We start from the raw sequence: 27,634 nt of genomic DNA on the forward strand, positions 1-27,634 counted from the left end.
CTACCAGATTCCCAGAGTGAGTAGAGGAGCCAAGACTGATGAATGAGCCCACTCCGGGGACTCTTACAAGGCCATCTATGTGCAGTTAGCACATCAGATAGTCTAGGCAGACTAGGACTGGGACCCAGGCTAAAGGTCTGTGGCAAAGTCATGTAGGACACTACACTGATCTTTGTTTACCAAAAGACATCTGTGGAGTTTGCACTGAGGGGGACAGCAGTGGTGCCTGTGGTTCAGGGTATCACTGACCTGGCTTATGTTTCTGTATTTAAGGTATCATGCCAACAGTGAAATAATGTCGTGCTCTCTGAGGGTGGTATTTCTGTAGGATTTCTCTCATGATCCTCCAAAAGGCCAAGTTCACTGCCTTGAACATACATAGTAAGACGCTGCTGAATAAATAAATGGATGGCAATTCTGTGCCTTGGGGTAGAAGTAGACTCAGCTTCTACTTCAGAGTACGGAGGGGTCCAAGAGTCCAGAAGATTTAAAGGCATGTGAATCTGAATCACTTCTGAATGAGTTTGTGTCCAAAGCTTAAGTGAAACAAGAGGGGCAATGGTCCATGAGCACATCAGGGGGTTCACCAATAATCTCTTTAAGGGACAAAGGAAGTTTTCATTTGTTTTTGGGTAGAGTTTTTAAAAAAGTACTTTCTCTTAAACTTACAAAGTTAATATTCATGAGGTTTGTTAGAGTCCTCACAGAGCAACCATGGCTCACTAAATATTGAGTGGCTTTCCTCTGAGGCTTATCTGGGGCAGCCAGATCAGAGATGCCGGCTTCTAAGAGGCAGCCCACACCGTGCTTTCTTTAGTGCAGTTGTAGTGGGTTATTCGTCTGATCCTGGAAATCAGAAAGGGCATGGGGCAAGATCCCACTTGACATCCCAACTTACTGAAGTAAAAAGAGAGGTTCCAAGTGTGGCAATGCTCTAAGAGTAGAATCCCCAAGATTCCTCTAATTACAGAATTTTCAGAGTCCCATTTATAATCCTCTGGACCATTACCGTACTACTAATGCGGATAAGGGCCACCCACCCCCCGGGAGCCCCTTATCCTTATATGTTACTATCCTTATATGTTACTTAGAGTCTCTAAGCCTGATATTGATCTGTATATAAAAGATAGTGACTTCTGATAGAAGAATTCAGAGAAATGTTCAAGGAAACATCTTTCATGAATAAACTCTACCCCTTGTCTTGGACAGCTCATTTTATTTGGTGTTAGCAATCCAGCTGTAAAATTTTATAGTATACAGAGTCTCTGGGAAAAATGGAACACTGAGATGTAACTAGAATGAGTTTACACGTCTGAAATCTCTCCAGACTAGGACTGGGGGAGCCCATAGCTCAAGTGCACCAACAGGAGTAAACACCGTTCCCGGCCTTATTCGTCCGTCTGCTGCTACCTTAGCGAACTCCTTTGTATCATACTGCTGAGTCCTACAGCCGGCCCGCGGGCCCTGGGTTTTTACTAAGCAAAGCTCAGAATATTTTCCAGTGATACAAATAACTATAGATGACCCACAATTTATAGATTGTCTGCATTTAAAAAAGAGGATGATTTAATTTTACATAATCAGTATCTGTTCTTTAGATAGAAATAATAATAGAGTTAATAATAATGCTAAGACATGGGGCGCCTGGGTGGCTCAGTGGGTTAAGCCGCTGCCTTCGGCTCAGGTCATGATCTTAGGGTCCTGGGATCGAGTCCCACATCGGGCTCTCTGCTCAGCAGGGAGCCTGCTTCCCTCTCTCTCTCTCTCTACCAGCCTCTCTACCTACCTGTGATGTCTCTCTGTCAAATAAATAAATAAAATCTTAAAAAAAAAAATAATGCTAAGACATTAGCCTGGTGTGCCTATTCTTTTGGCAACCCTGAAATTCCTTTTTAGGACCTTTCTGAGTCATAATTTAGTCTCCTGATTGAGGACAACGTATTATACAGCAGTACCTTGAGCAAAGTGGCTGCTATAGGTACTCGAGGCAGTTATGTTCCTTATAGTTAATGAGCTTATGAATTCACACTGCCTTTTAACTCAAAATCTTCTAAGGCTGGTTAATACTGGTTTTCAGTCAGCAACTATTTATTGCGTATCTGCTGTGTGGCGGGCACTAGGCTAGCGACTGGGGATGCAGCAGTCAGAAAAGGCAGACAAAGTCCTTTAATTACAGTCTGATGATTATCCTGGGCCTGATTAACCCTGACTTGACTGATACAATCTAATTCCTGAGCCTGTTAAACTGGAGGGTATATAGTGGGTTGAAGAGTCACTGGGTGAAGTCTTATCTGAAAGAGCCAGGCAGTTCCGCCCTTACTTACAACCCTCGGAACTGAGGAAAGAGAAGGGAAGGGAGGAGGGAGGGGATGAAAGACAAGAATGATCAGCTGAGGTATGGGTGCCACTCACGGCACCGGAGAGGTGGCTGGGGCTAGAGGCAGGCCCACAGCACGAGGGCGGCTAAGTCACCGTCATTACCCATTCCTCTCAGATCCCCCCAATGCCAAAATAATGCCTAATGAGGAAAGAAGCAAGAAAGTGCATGAAAAGTTCTCTATAATGGACTTATGGAGCCAGTCTGGGGAAGCCCGTCCGGTAAGTTCTTCATTGTACAAGTCTCTCACGATTATTTTATTACCCATATAGGGTAATACATTTTGATAGGGAAGAAATTAAGCTCTACTAGCCAGAACCCAGGAAGGAAGGAAGTTAAAACTTAGCTCTGTGCTAAAGACCTTTTTCTGCCTCACTCAGTAATGAGAGAGACTAAAACAGAGGCGCTAGTTCTAAAGCTTTATATGTCTAGGTGTTAAAAATGTTGTTGAATTATATAAAGTGATTCATTTCAAATTTAAGTCTCAGAGCTGAGCCTTGGGTGGGCCCTGTGACGTAAACAGAGGATATTTAAACCTATATCCACAGAACAGAATGTCTTACCTACACCATTGTGGAGAAAGATGAGGAAAAAAACAGTTTTGTACCAATCCATGCCACGGGTGGTCCTACGAGAGTATGAGGACAAGGTCATGAACTCAGGACCACGACCATGGAGAAAGCCCAAGACATATACACAACTGTATTAGAGGCAAGCTTGAGCGGTCTAGGTCTAGCTTCTTATTTTTCCAAATTCAAGAGGATGACAATCTCAGACAGAAGCACAGGTCACTGAAGTGAGCATGTTATTTAATCCCTTGTCTGCTCAAGGTCAGCTCTTTAGATATATTTTTATTTTTTTTAAGTCATCTCTACATCCAACATGGGGATTGAACCCATGACCCTAAGATCAAGAGTCACATGCTCTACCAACTGAGCCAGCCAGGTGCCCCAAGGTCAGCTTTAAATTGACCTGAGAAACAAAATACCAGAAGAGGCCATATCTGGTTCTTGGATTACACGGCAATCCATAATATTCTTAAAAAAGGAAATGTCTCCTGGAAGCTCTACTGCTACCATTAAAACAGACACTCTTAATGTCTGCCCTCTTCTGAGAGTTTGCAGGTAAGGTGCAAGGTACTTTGGTCTGAGCTGGCACATTCAGAGAGGGATGAGGAGATGCTGGTCTGGAAAGACTGCTGGCGTAGTAAGTTCCCAGCAAGCGATTTTAGCTGTGACGTGCATCTTTGGGGTGTAGGAGAGGGAAGAGAAGAGGAAGAACACTGGCTGGCAGCAGCAACAGGTGAGGCGGCGCCCTGGACCGGCAGCAGGGATGTGAGGCTGTCAGGGAGACGGGGAGCAGGGAGAAGGAAGGGGAGACGTTCCTTCCTTCCCTCAACACAAGCTCATCCGTCCTCCTACTCGTGGTAGGCATTACCAGCATCTGCTTTTCTGCAGCTTCCAAGCCAACTGGAGGATTATACTTCCGTGTCCTCCGAAGTCAAGTGTGGTCATGTGACTTGCTTTGGCCAATGAAATAGAGTGGAAATGATGTGTGTCACTTCCTGGAAGAAGCATTTAAGGACTGGACTTGACTTTCCACCCTCTTCTTCTCCTGCTTTGCCCCTGTGAATGTACCTACTGAGGAAGTGTCATAAGATCAGAGCAATGAACTATGTGTGAATGAGGAAAACAAAAAAAAAAGACCAAACTTTTGTTACAGTAAAGCCACTGAGATTTCTGGGTTATCTGCCCAGCTTAATCTCATAATCTGTCTTTGCTTCCTCTTTCTGACAGTGCCTCTCCCTCCCTTGCTCCTTTCTTGCCTCCCTTCATTTGATCTCTTCCTTCCTTTCTTCTTCCCTTTATTATTTCATTGTCCTAACCAAAAATAAAAAATACAATGTTATATATTCCAATTCTTAATCTAAAACAAGGATCAGTTTGTTTTTTGAAAAGGAAATGAGTAAATTTTTTGAATTCAACATTTCCTACTTCTCTCTCTTAAAATTAAAGCCCTGAGGTGAATTAATAATCAGCTTTACCTTATTTAAAAAAAAAAAAGTATGCTTTGAAAACCTTCTAATGTTACATACATATACAGTATACTATTGTGGATAGACATTGACATACATATACAGTATACTATTGTGGATAGACTATTGATTTTCTTGTGGGTTAAAGTCTATCTGGAAAAATGGAAACAAACATAAAACTTTCCTAAACACCATGCAATAACCATGCAGCTCAAAAACCAGATCTCCTCCTGGAGCCAACTCTGAACAGGAAATCACTTAGGTCATAACCAGTCACTTAGTTTTCACTGGTAACTTTGTTATAAAGGCTACTGGAGCTGCAGCATCCAGAAGCCTGTTCAAGACTACAGGATGTTTGGAGTCATCACAAAAACTACACATTGCCATGCACAATCATTCACGACAAAGCATCTAGACCTGAGGTCACCCCCACAGCCCCGAAAGTTGTTTCGAGCAATAAAAGTCACTCTAGACATGAAGCAGCAGAGAATGCAAAAGCAGGAAAATGCAGTCGTAGCCTGGCTAATCATGCGTATTGAACTAAACACAACAGATATGTATTTAAAAAAAAAAAATTCAACAAGCTCTCATTTGAAGTAGGAACATGCTCTACTCGGTAAACATGATGTGGACTTTCAGACCATTCTACACCACCACAGAGAGAGCTGCTGTGGGTTTTACACATAACTAATTCTGCAGAGATGAACTTGAGCAGGGAGCAGAGGAAAAGGTACGTAACAGTTATGTGAGGGAAAGAAGACCATGCAAAAGGAGTGAGTATTCCCAAGTTCACTTACTGCCTGCTTTTGCTCTTCCTCCTAGAGATGTTGAAGATGAAGAAAAGGAAGAGGGAAAAAGGACAGAGATTAATGCCCATCACCACAAACATTTGGAAGAAACAACAGAAGAAACCAGCAGGCCAGGTCCCTGGGTTTAGAGGCCAAAGGCCCTGATCGCCACCAGGGAACCATCAGCCGGACAGAGTGAACAGCACTCTACCCTACCCAGTTCATTCAGTGCTAGCTTCTAGCGCTAGGAAACCATCTAATCCAACTTCCTCATTTACAGACCAAAAAGGCCTAGGGAGCCTGACTTGCCTGAGGTCACCCAGCTGTTTAGGGTAAACTGAAAGAAGTAACTCAGTGAGGCCTCCAAACTCCAATAATCAGTCCATGTCACCGTCCCCCATATTCAAATGTGTTAGCTATATTTCTCTAGACCGTCAGTGCTCAAAGCAGCAGCCGCACCTGGAGACTTGTCAGAGATGCAAATTTGGGGTGCCAGCCAATACCCCCTGAATCCAAACTCTTGGGGTGGGTGGGGCACGGCAACACATTTCAGAGCCTGTCAGCTGATTCTGACGCCTGTCAGATTGGAAGCCATGGGTCTAAAAACTTCCCCCAAACTAGCAATTTCACTTGACCACAGATTCTCTTATTTAGTCCCCTTCTCTCCATTTGCTTTTGGGCTTCTTTTTTTTTTTTTTTTTTTTTTTTTTAAAGATTTTATTTATTTATTTGACAGAGAGAGATCACAAGTAGGCAGAGAGGCAGGCAGAGAGAGAGGAGGACGCAGGCTCCCTGCTGAGCAGAGAGCCCGATGCGGGACTCGATCCCAGGACCCTAAGATCATGACCTGAGCCGAAGGCAGCGGCTTAACCCACTGAGCCACCCAGGTGCCCCGCTTTTGGGCTTCTTTGTAGGGTTTTTTTTTCCCCCAAGGACGCACATGCTTCCCCATTCCTCCAATAAACTGGGAACTGCTTCAGGGCTCCAAGAGGCTTCTGAAAAAAGAACTCTTGACCTCAGTAAAAACTGAGGTCAGTGAAAACACTAACTCAACACAGGTTCCTTTAGTACTTCTTAGAGGCATAAAGCACTGGAAACATGAAGCTAAGGTGTGGCCTCTCTTTCAGAGCTTTCCAGTGACGGTGGGCAGAGTGGGTACTCGTCAACTCTGAGCTATCCACATACACCACTAGAAAGAAGCCCAACAAAGATGAGATAAACACTTCCAAGTTTCTCTTTCCTCAGTCCTCGGCTCTTCAGCTACTCTGTCTTTTAACGGGTCTTTTTGCTGCTTCTTCCTGTGTTCATCATGGGTAACTGTGGTCAGGGAGCTTCTGCTCTTTGCCCCAGGTGCGCAAGTCTAAAAGCTGTTGCTATGGTTCTATTTAAATTGGAGCCATCCGTGTGGGCTGTCTTCACTGAACATGTGTGTGGGAAGTCTTAGGGAAGGATGAGAGCTTCTGCTTCCACAGAGTCTGCAGATCTGGGGGCCATGGTGAGAATGACTTCAGAGGGTCCCAACCATTACAAAAAGGAAAGAGAAGGCAAAAAATTTGGAAAAAAACAATTTTGTTTCTGCAAGGGAGAGACAGGGACTAGGAATTAAACGGGCACCAAGAACTCTCTTAAGGAGACTCCAAGTCAGCACAAGACGATGTTCTTGGTAATCAGAGCCAGCTGCTAGCTGCCTGACCGTACTTATACTCACAGGATCCCAAGCAAAGAGGGGCCCTGAGCGTGAGCTGAGTTAGCCTTACAAAGTCAGCACCTTTTAGCTACTGTATCTGGTATGCTTGGCTCTGGTTTGAAGGGACTGGAATTCTGCAGTTGGGAGGCGATCTCCCTTCCTGGCCAGGCTTCCCTGTGAGGCAGAACACTTTTCTTCCATTCACTAGGCAAGGCAGACAGCCATAGGAAGAGTTATTAAACAATAAAATGTGTTTTGATTCCTGGCACTCAGTGTTGACACGGACACTGAAATGCGGGGGAGGCATGAGGCAATGCTGACGGGCTGAAATTGCAGCTGTGGTCAGAAGACCAGGATGAAGGTTCTCAGAACTGTTTCTAAGACACCTCCTTATTTTCACTGTTTTTTTTTTTTTTTTTTTTTTTTTTTTTCCCGGTTTAGTATTGGAGGTAACACTGCTTTGGCTCAAGAGAATAAGGAAATTTCAGAAAGCAATGCTTCATGTTTGCACATCTGGTGACTCTGCTATGGACAGCTTGTCCAAAGACATGACACCATGAAAAGCTGCAGAAGCCATGTGCCAGGTTAGGATGGGAGGGGCGCACAGGGCAGCCTTTCCCGGAGTCAGAGGCCTCTGCTGTACCCTGGGATTAGAAGGGTGCAGGCTTTGATAAAGGGTTGCTTAGGATGGTGTTACAGTATCCCAACTCACTGGAAGTTATTCCGATAAAACCTTGAAGGCTCTGTCAACACAGTAACAGGTCAGATACAAGGTCCTGGAACTTTCTTGCTACCAGTCAGTAAACACTGACTGATGGCAACTGGCACAGCTGATTTAAAGGAAGTCATAACACCGTAACTAAAAATTGCCAATCTAGAAGAGCTTATGTCACCTAAAAACATGTAAGATTCTGCCACGTGGGGGATGTCTGGTTAGGTGGCCATAACCACTGCAATTATCTGTATGAAAATTTATATTCTAAACCTTGCTCGCAAATGAGGTTGAAATCCAAAACTATAGAATTCACCTGGTGACTATGTTTTAAAAGACGTATTGGAAAAATGGAAAATGAAGCAGAAGAATATTGGGAACATGATTTATAAAGTGAAACACCAATATGCAACTACTTCCAGATGAAATAAGTTTGAGACAGAAGTCACCTAAATACATTAGTCAGGGGGAAAGTGGAAGGAAAAGATATATGTTCTGACCATACCTGGGTGTCAGTCTATATTATGTCATTAAGAAAACAAAAAAGAGAAACTATTAAGAAGGTCCCTGATACTCCTTGGTGACTGGGACTAAATCTTACTCATCACCAAATACCTAGACATGATATTTAGGAACCAATATTTTCTTATTAAATACATGTATGATTACTTTTTACCCTGCCTTACTCCCCAAAATGATTTAAGATTAGTGTTGATGAATTAATAAACAATGATGACACTTCCTATGTATGCTTCCTTAAATTATCACTTTTCAGATAACCAGACAATGTACATTATATTTCCCTGACCAGTAGAAAGAACTTGCTGTGAAATGGAAATCACTGTGTGGTGTATCTTCATTTATGAGTACCCCACCATGTGGTTGAGAGAATTAAATGCTAACACACTGAACATCAATGAAGGCAGGACAATCCTTTGAAATTAAAATTAGGATTCTAAAGTGTACTTTTACTATGGGTTGGTGAATATTCCTTTTTAATAGTAGGAAAACATCTTTGAAATTTTAATGGAAGTCAATGATTCCTACAGGTGACCTTATAGGGGTGCATATAATACACAAATTAGGATTGTGCTATCATCCTTTTAGGAAGCTGGACTCTAGAGGTATGAGATTTTCAAGTTCTAATCAATGGATAAAAAGACAACATTCCTGGTCTGTGTTACAAATTCTTCCTCCCACTCTGAATGGCCTCAGCCTATCAGGTGAGTAAATTTTAAGGCATTTAAGAAGCTGGCAGGGGATTCTGCAAAATGGGGCACGAGGATCCTGCTTATTTTACTGTAAGACAATAGATAGAAATACAAAGAAACTCAGGGGTTGTGATCAGAGTTCCAGGCATCAGCTCATTCTGCTTAGCCCCTGAACACAGGCATCAGAAGTTAACTACAAGGTCAAGTGATATACATGGGGCTCTGAACCAGGAACTCTAAGAACCATGAGGACCACCCAGCTGATGAGAAAGCACACCACTGTACTTTGGGGAAATATATTCTGACCTCCTTTCAGTTTGCATAAATCTTTTGCCTTTCACAAAAATTACCGTAGGGTACCTTCCCATCTATGTTTGGGTAATGTCTAGAGCATTTTACTAAGAGGAGTTTGACCCAGGCAAGGGGTGGGTGGATCCCTTTATCTCCTGACAGGGGACTATCCCACATGACAGGGCTTTCAAAGCCCCACACGATTCCAGAGGTTACAAGAGCCAAATGCATTTAAATACATCTCTGCTGCCTTGAGCGGGAGACAAGACTGGAGTAGCTGGATACCTGACAGCTATTGGAGGGATGTGGGCCAGGTTTTACATGTAAAGTTTTCTTTAAACAAGACCCACCTAGACATGAAATATTTCTTAGGAGAAATTCTGTTAAAAGGGTTAATGTAGAAACATGTCCATGCAAAACCCAAATTCCCCGGGACCGAAGCTAGGGAAAGAAAAGAAAAAACAAAAAAAACAAAACAGAACAAAACAAAAAAAAACCCTCAGCTCGAGACTTAAAGCAGAGATTGTGTTGAGCAAGTCACGAGTCAGTTTAAAACACAGACACTACATTTACCCAAGCTGCTAATGCCACTAACTTCATCATGAAGGGACTCGTCTAGAATAGAGAAGTTGAAGAAAAGTCTCCAAGCTGATATTCTCTGGAGCCACCACTCCTATTCTGGACCCTGTCACTCACTTCCGACTGGATGGTTATATTTGTCTCCATGTCTCCTGTAGCTTCTCCCTTCTCTGATCTGCTCTACACATTTTCCCAAAACATTATTTCCCAAACCTTCAATGACTCCCCTACCACAGGATTAAATCCACTCCCCTTGGCCTGGCTTTTGAGGTACTCCACACTGTGTGATTTCCACTCTGGCTTGCCAACGCTGTGTCACACCACAAAATGCAGTGGTTTATAGCACAGGCACAGAGACCTAAGGAATTAGCAGCAGGAACAAATGTGCTCTGGTATGGCTGCTCCGTATCTGGGTAAATATTTCTGTCAAATACCAGTAAAACTGTCTAGGTGAGGACATTTAAATGTCAAGCGTGCCTGCCTCTCTCTCTCTCGTGGGGTGCAGGGGCTGTAATACATGCTTCAACAAAAACAGTGAGATCTGAATCATCCCAGAGTTACTTAAGTCCCAGTATAAAAACCTAGAGCTGATATGCTATTTTGTTCCTCCTAATAAATTTATTCGTTAGGATGAGTCTGATTAGCTTGGTTTGCTGCTGTAATACTTACTAAAATAGGACACTTCATAATGGTTACGCATTTAGGTGGAATATCTGAAAACCTGTCTTAAGAGAAACTTGAAACCGCTGAAAAAGATTCATGTATATATAGTTAATATCCTGTTTACAAACCTTTATATTTGTTCATAAAAGCAACTGCTCAAGGACAGGACTCTAGTTCCCGTTGCTCATTTTTTACCATCAGGCTTCACACTAGTTTCGACGACTTTGTGGAGTCACGGCTAACTTTACCGGCTGCGGTATTTCAGCTTTAACTGAACCCGGTCCTGACAATCACAGGGGAGGCAGCGGCGGAGTCCGTGGTGAAGGGGAAGAGAGGCTGAGCGGAGGGTGGGGAGGCCGGGAGGCGGGGCACCGGGAGGCGGGGCACCGGGAGGCGGGGCACAGGCTCGCTCACCTTCAGCAGCTTCATCAGCCCTTCCAGCTGAACCATCAGCTCGCGCCTGCTCTCCTGCAGTGCGGACATTCTCTGCTCCAGCTCGTCCTTCCTCTGCCTGTCCGAGGGGAAAAGCCCATCAGAAAGGGAACTCTGAAGATAACGGGACTTGCAAAGAAAGGTCCAAGCCAAGGTGAAATGGCTTTTGACCTGATTCTGCTACTGACCAGGGTCTGAGACGCTGAGCAAGTCATTTAACCTCTGCTACGTCATGTTAGAAAGTGGTGATAATATTTGTTTTGCTTTCTTTCCTTTACTGGTGTGAGAATAGTATGTAAAAATGCTTCGGAAAACACACCAATATTGATATAGCAATACAGAGAAAAAGTATTATTAATATTATTAATAAGGCTATTTTAAAAAATTCCTCAGGAAGTCAAATACCACATTTAGAAATAGTCCAAATTTAAATTGATAGTGAGAAAGTGTATGAAAACTGCTCGGCACCAGACGCCAGCCTCAAGAGTGTGACTGACATCAGGGTAATTGTGTCTAAGAGAATTCACTTGTTCCTGAGGACAGATTTCATGTCGATTCTAGCTCAATATGTTCCCAAAACAAACTTAAGACTGTGGTCCATAAATGGTTCTCTTTCCTGATTTCTTCCAGTTGTCATGGCTAAAAACTTTGGTCCTCTTTAATACTTTTCTGCTTCTACCCTATTCTTCATCACCCAATACAGATGATTCGTTCCTAGAAATTTATGTGTTTTTCTCTTCCTACGTCTCTCACTTTATCCAGGCACACCTTACCTCACATGCACAGTGGTCTCCTATCTTGATTAATCCTGATTCCATCATTATGGAGAAATGGAATAGAAATCAGGAGACTTGAGGGCCACCATTTACTAAATACTGCAACCTTCGACAAGCCACATGCCCTATAAGAGCCTCAATTTTCTCGTCACTTAAAAGGGACTAATTATAAACAATGGCAGTATTTTGAGGATCAAAAAAGATATGAAAGTGTTCCATGACTCTATAGGGCTGCTCAAAGAAAAACTGTTCATTTCATCATCCTATGAAATAATCTCAGTAGTAGAATTTCTAGCATCTCTAACTCTTGCCTTGCACAATCTATGCCTCCGCTGTCCACTCTAGTAGCCACTAGCCACACGTGATTACTGAACACTTGAGATGGGGCTATTCTAAATTAGATGCACTGGATCTCAAAACCTTAGTGTGAAGAAAAAAAAAAGTAAAATATCTCATTAATATTTTTAATGTTGATTATTTTAATATATTTTTAACATTTAACATATTAATATTAATAATAAAATATAATTTATATCAATAATCTATTAATAATATATAATATATATTATTGAGATAATATTGAGATAGTATTGAGACAATAATAAATTGAGAGTTAAATATTAATATTTAACATATTTTAATGTTGAAATGCTAATATTTGGGGTAAATCAGGTTAAGTAAAAGGTAGTGTTAAAATTAAGGGCACCTATTTCCTTTCAGTTTCTCATTGTGGTTGTTAGCAAAGTTTTAATTACCTATGTGGCTCACATTACATCTGTGTCAGAGAGCGCTGCTCCAGACCCTACCTACGTCCCTATCCCTAGTGCCTCACCTCTACTCCCTTCCATGTCTGGATGTCTAGTTAATGGTTCCCTTTTACCTAAACCGATCCTATCACTTCAGACTCAGCCATTCCTCCCTTCTTCCAGATGTTATTCACTCCTTAGTGTCCAACCCACATGTCGCTTTTCCCAGGAAGCTGCTCCTGATGACTTCAGCACGTATCAGATCCTGCTTAATTAATCACCACAGCAACTGGAGCTTCTCTGTGGCACTTAGTTTCTTTTACCTTGCGTTGCTGTCATTCCTATCATGATGCAAAATCCTTGAGGTCGGGGGAATGAGTCTTGGGGTGCACCGAATGAATAAGAGACTATCACGCCTCCAGGATGTACCCAGTTAACATCTAGCAAAGTTAACCCAATCACAGTTTGAAATCCTCTGAGGGCTTCCAATCACCCATCACATAAGGCTCTTTAGAATCTGGCCTTAATTATTCAACTAATTTTATCTCTATCACTGGCACTTTAAAGATTAATGCAAGGGATGCTTGAAACAAATTCTTAGCTCCAAGACTCCTTCCCTTGTCTGAAATGTATCATAGTTATTCGGGGGAATCATGCTGAACCCCAAATCCACTTCTTCTTTTTTTTTTTTTTTAATATTTTATTTGACAGACAGAGATCACAAGTAGGTGGAGAGGCAGGCAGAGAGAGAGGAGGAAGCAGGCTCCCTGCTGAGCAGAGAGCCCGATGCGGGGCTTGATCCCAGGACCCTGGGATCATGACCTGAGCTGAAGGCAGAGGCTTTAACCCACTGAGCCACCCCGGTTTTCCCCCCAAATCCACTTCTAACCTGAAATGTTTTCTCCCAGATTCCGTCCTCATTATCCTTACCTTTCATGGTCTAGCTCAACTTCCACCACGTCCATGGGTCTAACTGCTTCCAGCGTGTGTATGTGCATTTCCCTACTTATATTCTTTCTTAAGATTTTACTTTTTTATTTGAGAGAGAGAGGGAGATAATGAGCAGGGCAAGAGGAGAGGGAGAAGCAGACTCCCTGCTGAGCAGGGAGCCCAATGTAGGGCTCGATCCCCCGACTCTGAGATCATGACCTGAGCCGAAAGCAGATGCTTAACTGATTGAGCCACTCAGGAGTCCCCACCTACCTAAATTTCTTACAATATAGTTTCCATACTACTTACTAACTCTATATAGTATTAGTTAACTGACTAGAAAAGTATTTCACATTTCTCCCCAAAACTATAATATGAAATTTTTTAAAAAGATTTTATTTATTTATTTGACAGAGATCATAAGTAGGTAGAGAGGCAGGCAGAGAGAGAGGAGGAAGCAGGCTCCCCGCTGAGCAGAGAGCCCTATGTGGGGCTCGATCACAGGACCTGATCATGGCCCAAGCTGAAGGCAGAGGCCCTAACCCACTGAGCCACGCAGGCGCCCCTCCAAAACTATATTATAAATTTTTAGGATGGAATCGTTTTCTAGTCTTCATATTCCCTAAATTTCTAGTGCAGTTATAAATGCAATAAAAAGAAACTGACTCATTCAATTTCCTAGAAAGTCTTTCTTCCCTTTACTTTTAAGACTGGATGCAGGACTCTTTCCCTGTGCTTTGCGGAACCAAGTAATTATAATATGTGGTGAAAATGAATGAACTCCAGCTATAAGCAACAACATGGAAGGGTCCTGAACTGTAATACTGAGGGGGAAAGGTTCCACTATCTACATATAATAACATTTCTCTAAAGCTCAAAAAAAAAATGTAAAACTAAACACTTTACTATGTGAGAATACACATATATTTGATAATACTGTTTAAAAAGCAAAGGAATGATAAACCAGATTCTGGATAGAGGTGAGCTCTGTGGGGAAGGTGGAAGCCAGGAAATGGGGGCACTTACACATGTTTAACAATATATGAGTAGGATGCGGGTTCATGCGTGTTCATTTTATCATTATGCTTCATATGCTTTGTCATATATGCTATTGTAATGAGTGTACCATTAAAAATAATAATCCAAGAGGAAAGACAACCCTGGTGGTCAGGATTCATAAGCACTAATTCTAAGAACAAAATTCTCCATCTACTTTCATTCTAGGTAGGTATAGTACTAGTTGGGTATTGACAGCTGCTGGATTCGTATATATTGGTCAAAACCAGAAGGATGTTAGATACCTAGGAGTGAACCTTGCCCTTTCTATGTCTTGACAAACAAAAGTTCTTAATATAAATACAGATGAATTTACCAACAACTTTTATGGTTAGTTAAGCGCCTGCTTTCTGCTCAGGTCATGATCCCAGAGTTTGGGGATCAAGCCCCATATTGGGCTCCCTGCTCAGTGGGGAGTCTGCTTTTCCTTTCCCTCTACTTTTGCCCCCGCATTCCAGTCATGCTCTAAGAAATAAGTAAAATCTTTAAAAAAAAAAAAAAAAAAAGGACATTCCCTACATTTTCTTCCAAAGTTTTAAAGTTTTGTCTTCACATTTAATCCATCTGGTGGTATCTTCTCTATAGGGTGAAGCGAAGAGCCAGCATGTTTTGTCTGTAGGCATAACCAACTGATCCTGCACACTTCGGAAATAGTTCCTCTTTCTTCCGTGATAATGGAAGCTGCTTTTGAGATTAAATACTTCCTGATTTCTCAAGAGTTAGACCCTTCTTGGATTACGTTAAATTCTTGCTTCTTCCTGCCTACATGCCAAGACCCCCCCCTAGATTTAGCCCTTTGCCTACTAAATCTCTGATATTTTTAGATCCCTCTGGGTTAGTAAAGGACTTTTATCAATCCCACTTCCAGCAACAGTTAAGACTGGAGTATAACCATTTTTGCTTTGCTAGACATAAAATACTTACTTGTGCCTGAGCTGTGGTGGGGAAATGGAAAGTTCTATCTTATGCTGGGAGTTTAGAGTTATGCTGGGCTTGAGTCAGCAGCATACCGTCTCACAGACTTCCTAGTGAGTGTAGCACCAACCTGCTAACATCCCAGGCATGCAACAGAGGACTGCACAGCAACCAAATCCTCAAGCCCAATTAAACATAGAAACTAAAATGAATTTTCAGAAGAATGGGAATCTCTGTGCCTCTAATGATTTTCACCTGCAGTTTTAATTCTTTATGACTTATTTATTGATGATATAAATCTAGACAGAAAGACAGTTATAGAAAAACAATATTCTCTATTCTTTAGGAAAAGAAATCATGGTTGGGAAGCTAAATGACTTAAGCCAAATAAAGAATTAAAAAAGGACAGCTATAAGCAGAATAAGTCAATCAAAGAAAGACAATTATTTATCAAATGATCTCACTTATAGGCGGGCTTTAAGAAACAAAACAGAGGATCATAGGGGAAGAGAGGGAAAAATACAACAAGATGAAACCAGAGAGGGAGACAAACCATAAGAGATTCTTAATCATAGGAAACAAACTGAGGGTTGCTGGAGAGGAGGGGGATGGGGGGATGGGGTCACTGGGTGGTGGACATTAAGGAGGACACGTGATGTAATGCGCACTCGATATTATATAAGAATGATGAGTCACTGAACTCTGCCTCTGCTACTAATAATACATTATATGTTAACTTATAAAAAAGGATAGCTGTGCAGAATCCCAGGTGATAGCACATTAAACATCAACTGTGGATTGTAAAATGTTATAACCTCCACAGAAAGAACCCACTCTTTGGAAATTTAGAGGTCTGGTGAAGAGCAGGTCACTAACTTAGTGTCTAAGATGTCTCACTTATCAGAGAGTATACACACATCTTTCTAAGACTAATAGGAAATAAGACCCTGATAGCTTTGATTGGCTCATTTTCATGTTAACGCTCTTCTAGAAGATTTTTCCATTCCCTCCAAAATAGCAACTGAGTGGGGGCTGAAGCTGCTCTCTACCCCTAGTCAGACCCTGTGACCTTTAGTCCCCCAGCACTGAAACAGTTTCTATTTATGTTGAAGTGGGAAGATCCCACAGCCCTGGTGCAAGGGATTCCCATGTGGTTTTGTGTCTGAGGTAGCAAGCACCCTTCTCACTCAACATAGTTCTGCTCTATGAGGCACCAGAAGAATATACTCGTAGGACAGAAGAGCACTAGTCCTGCCAAGACCCTCTTCTGTCTTCTGCAGACAGTGGTGCAGTATCCCTTCTTACCTCAGCAGCCGCAGCTCGGCCAGCAATGTGGGGTTCTGCTGCGCCTTCTCGGGGGTGGGCTGGGAAGCCTGCTCATGCTCCAGACGGAGACGCTGGATCTCTTGCAGGATCTCCCTAGAGAGGACAGATGAAAGAAATAGCTCGCTTTCCTGTCAGGACTTCTAACGCTAGTACAGTGGCCTCTACCAATCTTGTTCTGTTTCCAAATGACCCAGATGTGAAACAGCCACCTTCTGAACACTGCTGTATTTTGTATTTCCTCAATGAAACAATCCTTTGTGGTAGAGTCATATAAATACTCTTCTCAAGAACTTGAAAAATCTCCACAAAAAGAAAACAATCACTAGAATGGTCTGTTCGTTTCTAGGGAAAAGATAAAAGAACTCCCCGCAACCTCCTAATGTTGGTCCTATGCTAACTACCCCCCCTCGTACTGTCCTACCCCACCTTGTACTCCCCAACCTCCATACCCCCCACCCCCACCCGTCTTTGTTTCTCTTCTTTCTCTTGAGCCACTGAGTGACAACAGCTGCCATTTCTATTTCCTATGCCTGTTATGTTACATCCAATCTCCTCCTGGTTTCTGCCTCTCAGGGCATACTGGTATGCTGTCTGGTCTCCATGCCTGCCTGCCTGTCTGCCTTCCCCCATTTATTTATTTTATTGCATTTATCTATTTGAGAGGGAGAGAGAGAAAAAAACAGGCAGGGGGAGCAGGAGGCTGAGGGAGAAGCAGTCTCCCCGCAGAGCAAGGAGCCTGATGCAGGGCTTGATCCCAGGACCCTGGGGTCATGACCTGAGCGGAAGGCAGACGTTTACCCAACTGAGCCACCCAGGCACCCTCCTCTGTGTCTTTAAATGGCTTTGTGGTGAGAGACCAGACAGTCACACACAACACAGTGGGCCCGGATAAGATGACTAGACAGAGTAAAAGGGGGTTGGAATGGAAAAGGGAATCACGGGAGGGGAACTGGTGGTGGGAGAAGGCACTGGGGTAAAGAACCCACCTGAGGGCCTGCGAGCAAGGCTGTGGGGCTATCAGAATGTATGGCATGCAGAAAACTACAAATTAGAGTAGGGGCATTCCCATGAGTGCGACTGGCCTATATTCACTGAGGCAGGATCTTCCTTTATAGTCAAAAGCCAGCTAATCCACAAGGAAAATGAGAATCAGATACTCACGTGATGATCTTGGACTTCAGAAGCTGGCTCGACCTCTGCATTCTTACCTGTTTTTGTTTTCCAGTTCTGCAATAAGCTGTCTTTGTTGTTTGTTGGCATCGAAGTTAAAGCTCAAGTCAGTGGGAGGACGGGTCTACGGTGAAAAGAAAGGGTTTGTTTTTTTCTGTTGTTGTTGTTGTTTGTGTGTGTGTGTGGGGGGAGGTCAACTATATCCTGAGTCCTAGACTATTGACTTTTTAAAACAGATTTTTGAGGTATAATTTACATACCCTAAAATCCACCCATTTTAAGTATACCATTCACAGAGTCTTAGTAAACTTAAACCGTTGTGCAACCAATCACCACAGTCCAGTTTTAGAACATTTTCCATCACCACAAAAAATTCCCTCCTGCTGGTTTGTCGTCAATTGCCACTCTCATCCCCAACCACAGGCAATCACTGATAACTTTCTGTCTATAGTTTTGCCTTTTCTAGAAGCTTCGTATATACGGACTCCAACAACATGTAGTCTTTGGTTTCTGGCTTTCATGAGACATGTTTCTGAGGTTTGTCACTGTTGCTCCATGAATCAGGAGCTCCTTCCCTTTTATTGCTGAAGAGTATTCCACTGTTTCTAGTTTTTGACTGTTACAAATGAAGTTGCTGTAAATTTTCATTTACAAGTCTTTGTGTTGATATATGGTTTTTTTTTTTTTTTCCCTTTTGGGTAAATATCTAGGAGTGGAATTCCTGAGTTATATGCTAACTCTATACTTAATATTTTGAGGAACTATCCAACTATTTTCCAAAGGAGCTGTATCATTTTAGAATCCCACCAACAATGAGGGACACTTCTGATTTCTCCACACCATCAACACCTGTCACTGTCTTTTGTTTTCACCAGATTCTAGTGCATGTGAAATAATTTGTGGGGTGTTTTGTTTTTCTTTTTAATTTAATTTATTTATTTGACAGACAGAGATCACAGAGAAGCAGCCAGAGAGAGGGGAGGAAGCAGGCTCCCTGCTAAGCAGAAAGCCCGATGTGGGGCTCGATCCCAGGACTCTGGAATCATGACCTGAGCCAAAGGCAGAGGCTTTAACACACTGAGCCACCCAGGCACCCCGATTTGTGAGGTTTTTAAAAAAATATATTTATTGAGAGAGAGAGAGAGAGAGAGAGAGCATGTGCGTGCACACAAGCAGGGGGAGGGGCAGAGGGAGAGGGAGAGAGAGAATCCCAAGCAGACTCTGTGCTGTGAGTGCTAAGTCCAACACGGGGCTCAATCCCCTGGATTCTGAGATCATGACCTGAGCTGAAATCAAGAGTTGGACACCTAACCAACTGTGCCACTCAGGTGCCATGTTGTTGTTTTTTTAACTGAGATATAATTTGCATACCATAAAATCCATTAAAGTGTCCAATTCAGTGGTTTTTAGTATATTTACAAGATTGTGAGATCATTGCCACTATCTAACCACAGAACATTTTCATCACCTCCAAAAGAAATCTGTACCCATTAGCAGTCATCCCCCTTTCCCCCTACATCCACACCCTGACAACTGCTAACCCATTTTATATGTCTGTGGATTTGCCTCTTCTGGATATTTCATATAAACAGATTCATACAATATGTGATCTTTTGTGTCTGGCTTCTTTCAGCAAAACGTTTTCAGAGTCCATCTGTTTTATTGCCTATATCAATACTTCGGGATTTTTGTGGTTGAACAATATTGTTACATGGACCTACCACATTTTGTTTATGCATACAAAGTTGATGGGCATTTGGGTTCTTCCCATTTCTTGGCTATTTTGAATAATGTTGTTATGAGTATTTGTGGACATGTTTTTGTATACAGATAGGTTCTCATTTCTCTTGGGTATGTCTAGGAGTAGAATTGCTGGATCATATAGTAACTGCCTTTTGAGGAACTGCCAAATTACTTTCCTAAGTGGCTGCACCATTTTCCATGCTCACCAGTGATGTATGAAGGTTCCATTTTTTCTATTTTCTTGTCAACACTATGATTGTACATCTTTTTGATCATAGTCATCCTGGTGGGTGTGAAGGGGTATCTCATTGTGAATTCAACTTGCATTTTCCCTATGACTAATCTGTGAAGCATGCTTTCATGTGCTTACTGGGCATTTGCATATGTTCTCTGGCAAAATCATCTGTGGTTTTGATTTGCGTATCCACGGACATTCCAGACCCTTGTTACCTCCTTTAAGAATATGGAAGCCAATCAACACAAACTAGGAGAAAGGATGCATAGGCAATAGTTCCCTTTTTTTTTCCATTAGCCAGAATGGAAGCTCAAAACGAAGGCTCTGCAATGGCTATGCTTCACACTCTGCACCTATGTGGTTCTAGCCAAAACATGACCTACCATCGAAGCAGAAACCTTGTTTCCTGTCTAGAGCTTAAAGGTGCAATAAGTAATTCTTTTCATGTGGCATTTCCTAAATAAACAGGGGTAAAACAGCATAGCAAATGTGGGTGGGAAGCCTTTCTTTTTTTTTTTTTAACCTATTTTTTTTTTCTTAAAAGAAAAAAGAAAGGTGATGCTTCTTCCTTTAGAGTTGACCAACAGCCAATTGAGCAATTTTTTATATTCTTTCCAGAGTTTTATGAGAGCCAGAGCTGAGCCTCAGAAAAATGGCTTGCCTGGGACTGAATCTGCTGTGAATAACAGATTTCCAATCCCTGAAAACTGGAGTGAAAACAAATGGCTCCTTATTAGTGTGGGATCAGGGAAAATTGCGGACGAGGAAATGGGCTCTAGCATGAATTGGCTTTGTGATGGCAAACAAACAAAAACCTCAGAGTATTTCATTGGAAATTTCTTTTTTTAAAAAGATTTAACTTACTTACTTAAAGATTTAACTTACTTATTTGAGAGAGAAAGAGAGTGAGCACAAGCAGGGGGAGCAGCAGGCAGAGGGACAGGGAGAGGTAGACTCCCCGCCAAACAGGGAGCCCCATGTGGGGCTCCATCCCAGGGCCCCGGGATCATGACCTGAGCTGAAGGCAGCCGCTTAACTGACTGAGCCACCCAGGTGCCCCTTCATTGGAAATTTCTAAAGATATTTTTCACTTTTGAGTTACTGCAAGGCTGAGGCTTCTTTCAAAGAGGAGGTTAATACAGGAATCAAGAGTTACTGTCAGCAGCAATTCCTAACCAGGCAAGATTCTTTGGCACCAAGAAGTATTGTTACTCAAGTACTAAGAAGTGTGACCGGAAGATTTCTATCCCGAGGCACCAGTTCCACTGGTCTGACAACAGGGAGATCCCCCAGAGGTAGGGGTTGACGATGGCTTATTTCACCCAGTCAAATTTTAAACACAGAGTACCTTAAATAAAAAGAGAAACTCAGGATTTTATTTATTTACTATCTTAAACTCCAAAGTGCTTGTTAAAAAAAAAAAAAGGCCAGGGCTCTCTTTCTAAAATGCCTCTGAGATACTGAAGAGAAAAAGTCAGAAAGGCAATTACTAGTTCATAAAGACACAGAACACTTCAACTACAAGAGGCCTAAGGATAATTTCTTTCAAAAATCAACTAGTTCATTCCTTTATTCAGCAAGTATTTCCTGAGCACCTATGATCAACTAGTTCATTCCTTTATTCAGCAAGTATTTCCTGAGCACCTATGGCATGCTAGATATTGTTCTAGGAAGTAGGATGCATGAGTGAGTAAGATACAGCTCACCCTCACGTAACTTACTTGGTGCTGGAAGAGGAAGATAAGGAACCAAAGGTGTAAGTACAGATCATTAGTAGTGATAAATCCAATGATGAAATATAGGCTAATGAAACAGAGTAAACTGAGACAGAATACTCTTTTTGAATGAGGTGATTAACAAAAAGGTTCTCAGAGATTCAGTTGGGTGGGGAAGCAAACCAGGTACTGGCCTGAAAGACAGGTGTGCTGGGCAGAGGCCAAGGCCTACAGCTGCTCCATGATGAACAGAGCGGCTTTGCTGAAAATGGTAACTGACTCTAGGAGAGGACCCTGGGCCCCGATCACCAAGGGACTTATAGCATTGGAGAGGAGTTTCTATTTCATTCTCAAAGTGGTATGAAGTCACTGTAGGATTTTGAATAAGGAAATATGGAATCAAGTCCAAATACTGTAGGTACATACTCTACCTTCAAGGAGATGGAGCTTAACTTTCAGTCCTTTAGTATAGGCTGTCCATAGCGAAAAGAAAGAAGGCTGTCCTCTTCTTTCCAAAGAGGACAGTGTGGAAAGTGGGGGAAGAGTAACTTTATGTTGGCAAAACCTGACAAATACTCCCTTGGCCAGGTGATCAAGGTCAACATCAACAGTGATAAATGATACAATGGAAGAAAAATGGTGCTTACCTCTTCCTCCTCAAAAGCTATAACTCAAATCTAATCATGAGAAAAACAACAGACTAATTCCATTTAAGGGACATTCTACAATGTATTTGACTGGTACTCCTCAAAGCTGTCAAGGTCATCAAAAACACGGGGAGTTAGAGAAACTGCCACAGTCCAGAGGAGCCTAACGGGTAGGACAACTAGATGTAATGTGCTATCCTGGATGGAGTCCTGCAATGGAAAAGGGACATTAGATAAAAACTAACAAAATCAGAGCAAAGTATGGGCTTTGCTTAATAATAAGGCATCAACACTGCTGCATTAATTGCAACATGCGTGCCATGCTGATATAAGATGTTAACAAGAGAAGCTGAGCATGGGTTATTTGGAAACTCTGTAGTAGCTCTGTAATTTCTCTGTAAATCTAAAACTGTTCTATAATAAAAAGTTTATAAAAAGTGAACAAACTCTGCTTTGGCTCCTATATAGAGAATTTACTGTAGTGAGAGAAAAATGGAAGTAGATAGGCTAGTGAGGAATCCTAGATTTTGCTATCTACTCACCATGCAAACCTAGAGTTATTTTATTTCCCTATACTTTTCTTAGCTGTAAAATGGGAATATTTACAGAAAGAGATGTGAAGAGGATCAGCTCCTCTGTTACAGAAGCATTCTCTCAGGTTTAGGTAAAATCACAGAGCTCCAACATCTTTAAGGAGATGGAGCTATATCTGAAAAATACAGGGTAAGAAACAGGACCCCTTTGGGCAAAACTGGGCAGATGTTACAAAACGAAGGAAAGCCAATGCAGGCAGCAAACTGGAATCTTGTGGTACAGATTTCTGAAATCTAAAAAATGGACTCGAGGCTTCTCATCTATATGAACTTGGCAGGCTGAGTTCCAGGGATGTGCCTGATACCCACTAGGCTTTCTCCCATCTCGCCTAGACCAACTGGAGGGCTATAGATTACTAATCCCTCAAAAACCCAATGTTTTTTAGGGTAGTGGGTGCCCAACTAGCTCTAAATCGGAAGACTAAAGTTTTGCTTTTCCTCCTTAAATAAAAATCCGTGGACTCTAAACACAGAGATTCTGATTTAGTAGGTTGGAAGCAAAGCCAAGGATCACTAGTTTTTAAATGCTTCAGACAGGATTATAGTATGTAGCCACGTTTGACAATTACTATTTTACAGGGGCTTTGAGTCATTAAATGTCTGCAAAACACCACATGGATACTGCTGGTCTTTACTCGTAAAAAGCCATAAGGATAGTTCTGGATATTTCTGGAATGGCGCATGCCTGGAGCCGGTGAAGCTAGAAAGGCTGGGCTGAGCCACCTGAAAAAAAAGCTTCTTGGAAACAAGAAGTGAGGTAGGATGACAACACCCTGTTTCCCCTTCCTTTCCCATTTCTTCCAAGTTTTTCATAGTGAATTTCACATTTTTCATAAAGAAAAAAAAACCACCTTAAAAACGAAAAACAAAAACTCTCCTCAGATTATACCCAACGTTGCTGATGTTGGTGACAAAATTTTAAGAATCTGCTGTTATTACTGTGATTCACCACACACTGTAATTTTGCTTTGTTTTTAAAAGGAATTTAGGTACTCCAGGAAAACAAATGAGCTTTCCTGGCTCATCTAAGCAACCTTGAATTTCTTTGTTCAACGGTCAGGCTGAAGAGGTTTCAGTGGCCACACTGTCACCTGAGGGGACAGGCCAGCCAGCTCCACTACTGAGGAGCTCCGTGGGGTGCAATGCTGGCTGCTAAAGTAATTTAATGGTTTTTTTTGTGTGTGTGAAAGAAGGTTTTTGAGAAAAAAAAAATCAATACAAAGCCTATGTGGCGGGCTATAAATAAATTCTTTCGAGCACTACACCCACTTTATGCAAAGCACTTGTATCAGCAAGAGATTAGCGGATTAGCAGTCTCCTGTTTAACAGAAATCTAGTCGAGAAGAACCCTTACTGAGAGGCCCAATATTTTACAAGATAACTACACTTTGGAAAACAAACTGAAGATGAAAGAGACCATATCAGTATTTCATCTTAAGATCATTCTAACAATGATCATTTTCACAGGAATTAGAGAACTGGCATCGGAAACTATCAGGTGTAAACAGATTTATCTTGTTTGCAGAGCGGAAAACTGTGACCTCCTTTTCAGGGTCAAGTGGCTTTGGAGCTTTTATTTACAATATTTTAAAAGCACAATGTATAGTTAGTAAGAATATATAATGGCATTAAATAGCCTTCATTTTAAAAATTCAACCACAATGCTGTCTATCTCAACAAACTTAATTCTGTAAATTCTCATTTCTATAATGACTTGAACATTTGTGACTGAGGACACAGGTAAGGTGTAACTAATTAAATGGAACTTTTCTTTTTCCCTGACTCCCAACCCTCCTCCCCACCACCCAGATCCATTCTGTTCTTTCCCACTAACCTTTAGAGTTGTAATGTTGGGAATCAGATGTGTGACCTAACAGTGGACTCTTAAGGAAAAGATTGTGAAGTTGAAACAAACCCAAAGGAATAAATTACTTTGGCGGGGGCGGGTGGGGGCGGGGAGAAACAAAGCAAGGCTCTCCACTGGAAGCTTGCATTACTCTATTTCTCTACGAAGAAGTAAAGATAAATTAGTACACATTTCTCAAAGTAATATACTGCGTTTGCGGAAGATGGTCCCGACACATCCGGTGCCTGATTTCACTCCAAGGATTCACTCTGGGCTCTGGCCACACAAGTCGTCTTGTAGACGCTGAAACCTCGGAGCTCAGGGCCTTTACAGAAGTGGAAACAGCCCCCCAGCACACACTGGGTGTTCCTGACCTGCTTCATGCTCACATACCCTGCTGTTTCAGCCTCAGATCCTTCCTCCTTTTGTCTTCCTCTTTTCTTCCAGATTTAATGCTCTTCCTGAACTACAGCCTTCCGTAGCTGAGTCTCCACAGTCCACAGAACAGAACCCCAGTCCCAACTGCATCACTTACAACCTGTCACCTGGAGTAGCTTCCTTACCTTTTTGAAGATTCGTTTTCTCATGAGATTGTTTTGATGAATAAATGAGCTCATACATGCACTTAGAATAATGACTGGTGCCGAGTAAAAAGTCAATAAAAGTTAGCCATCAGTATTATTCTTTTAGCATGAATCTCACCTGGGACCTTCCTCCATCCTGGCCAGAAAAAGTCTTTCTCCTTTTCCTTGGACAGGTTGTTACTTTGTTTTTATTTGTATTTTTTAAAAAGATTATTTATTTATTTACAGGGAGAGAGGGAGAGAGACAAGCAGTGGGAGGGAGAAACAGGCTTCCTGCAGAGCAGGGCGCCTGATGCGAGCTTCAACCCCAGGACCCTGGGATCATGACCTGAGCCAAAGGTAGATGCTTAATGATTGAGCCACTCAGATGCCCCATTACTTCATTTTTAAAGGAATTTAGGCACTCCAGGAAAACAAATGAGCAATATTCGACTTTTTTCATAAAGAAAATTCTTAAAGTTTCAACATAAACATTAACAGGACTGGATATAATTGGATGCGTCATTTATTTTTAAATTAAAGTGTTTTTTGTTGTTGTTTGTTGTTTATGAAAAATTGTTATATTGTTCTTGGTGTTGAGAAATCTAATTATCAATTCTTTGCAGGTATCTATCCTCTCTGGTTGCTTTTTGAGTATCTTGTCTTGTATTCCGCAGTTTCACTAGCACACACGTGGGTGTGAACTTTCATTTATCCAGTTTGGGACTCACTGTGGTTTCCATCTGAGGATTCATGTCATGAATCAATTCTGGAAATTCTTCAGCCATTAATTCCTCAAATATTGTCTCACCTAGTAGAAAATAAATTTACTTTCCTTTGGTGGTGGTGGTGGGGGGGGCAGATGGATTCCAATGGGATGACTGTTGGTTCTCTATCTTCCATGCCTAAAAAACTTGTTTCAAATCTTCCACCTTTTTATGTTGCATTTGGGAAACTTTTCTATTTTTATTTTTATTTTATTTTTATTTATTTGACAGAGAGAAGTAAGAGAGATCAACCACAAGCAGGGGGAGCAATAGAGGGAGAGGGAGAAGCAGGCTCCCCACTGAACAGGGAGCCCAACATGGGGTTCAATTACAGGACCCTGGGATCATGACCTGAGCTGAAACCAAGAGTCTGATGCTTAACTGGCTGAGACACCCAGCCACCCCTATTTGGGGAACTTTCTTACATGTATTTTCCAGCAGACTAACTCTGTGCAGCTACATCTGACCTAACATTTAACCTATCCACTGAGTTTTAAATTTCAACAACTTTTGTTTTCAAAATATTTATGTTCTCTTTGGTTTATCTCCAGTCTTTTTAGACAGTCTTTTCTTTTATCGTGTTTTTAATTCCTTCTTTCAGGTCTAAGAAATTTTAAACATAGTTGTTCTATAGCCAAGGATTCTAGTATCTAGTCACTGAGGGTCTAATTTTACAGAGATGCTCAGGAGTTCAGGTTTAGTTGAACTCTTTCTGTGGGAATACTGCTTGGCCTCAATTAAGAATCTTAACCTCAGGAGAGGATTTCTATTTTGCTTCACCTCAATGCCGTAGGATTAATTTTATATTAAATTTTTACTTTGGGTTTCTCAATCTATGAAGTAATGTAAATGCACCAACGAAAGTACAGACAGGACTGAGGTTGCGAATTCCATGGGAGACGTCTTCCCCTCCAAAGGGAGGAGAACCTAAAGCTTTCTTGTCTTGTCTTTGTGCTGACAGATGGCCCTCTGTATCATACTTTCACCGGGTCATGTTTCCAGGGATCTAGCTTAACGTGAAAGCCTCACTTCCAACTCTCCACTTTGCATACGTACAAGGTTTTGCCCAAGGCACCTCAAGACAATTATAATAAACCCAAGCACAGGGCAGGGGCAGCAGCATCAGTGGCCCAGGGGCTGCTTTGGGTTTCAGTCCTTTTTAGTTCCCAGGAAACTGAATTCTCTTCTACTTATTTTTAGATCTCAACACAAGTAAACACTTTCTCACAGAGGCCATACAGTGTAAGTCAGGGACCTGCTATCCATTTTCATATCCCCTTCTATTCTTCCTCCATTGTACCTAATTGTTTGTAATTATGTTTTTTTAAAAAATATTTTACTTATGTATTTGAGAGAGAGAGAGCACGAGTGGGAGGAGGGCAGGGGGAGAGAGAGAAAGAGACTCTCCTGCTGAGTGGGGATCCTGATGTGGGCTCGATCCCAGGACCCTGAGATCACGACCTGAGCTGAAACCAAGAGTCAGATGCTTAACCGACTGAGCCACCCAGGCGCTCCTGTAGTTATGTTTAATAGTGTATTAAACTGTGTATTAGGTAGTGTATTAGAGCGTTTGTCTCTCTCACTAGACTATGAGTTCCATGAGGGCAGGAATCACTTGCTCATCACAGTATCCAATCCGGCACATCACAGAAACAAAATAAATATTTGCCAAATCAATACAATGAATGTGTGGGTGGAGGGAGGGGAAATGGATATTAATACGCACTAGCTCTTCAAAGAGAGCAAAGGGCTGAAATGGAAGAAAAAAAGAGAACATTTTATTGTAAGTTGTTTCAAAATTTCAGTAAACCCATGACAAATCCCTGGGTAG

At 41.9% G+C, this 27,634-nt stretch overlaps 1 protein-coding gene across 12 annotated transcripts in view; it reads right to left on the bottom strand.

Annotated features, from left to right (window-relative positions):
• Positions 1–27,634, bottom strand: part of DTNB (dystrobrevin beta) — a 236,288-nt gene that overhangs the window by 26,949 nt on the left and 181,705 nt on the right. For 7 of the 12 annotated variants that reach the window (XM_082745106.1, XM_082745101.1, XM_082745109.1 and 4 more), the window contains 3 exons: positions 17,733–17,818; positions 16,504–16,617; positions 10,758–10,854 (listed from right to left, as the gene is read on the bottom strand). In XM_082745106.1, the coding sequence (XP_082601232.1) occupies positions 10,758–10,854; positions 16,504–16,617; positions 17,733–17,818 (297 nt within the window). Of the gene's footprint in view, positions 1–5,209; positions 5,231–10,757; positions 10,855–16,503; positions 16,618–17,732; positions 17,819–27,634 lie in introns of all 12 variants that reach the window. The other 5 variants (XM_082745108.1, XM_082745099.1, XM_082745105.1 and 2 more) reach the window with 1 other exon arrangement.

The sequence above is a fragment of the Mustela nivalis genome, assembly GCF_964662115.1.
Source record: "Mustela nivalis genome assembly, chromosome: 8".
NCBI classification, from domain to species: domain Eukaryota; kingdom Metazoa; phylum Chordata; class Mammalia; order Carnivora; family Mustelidae; genus Mustela; species Mustela nivalis.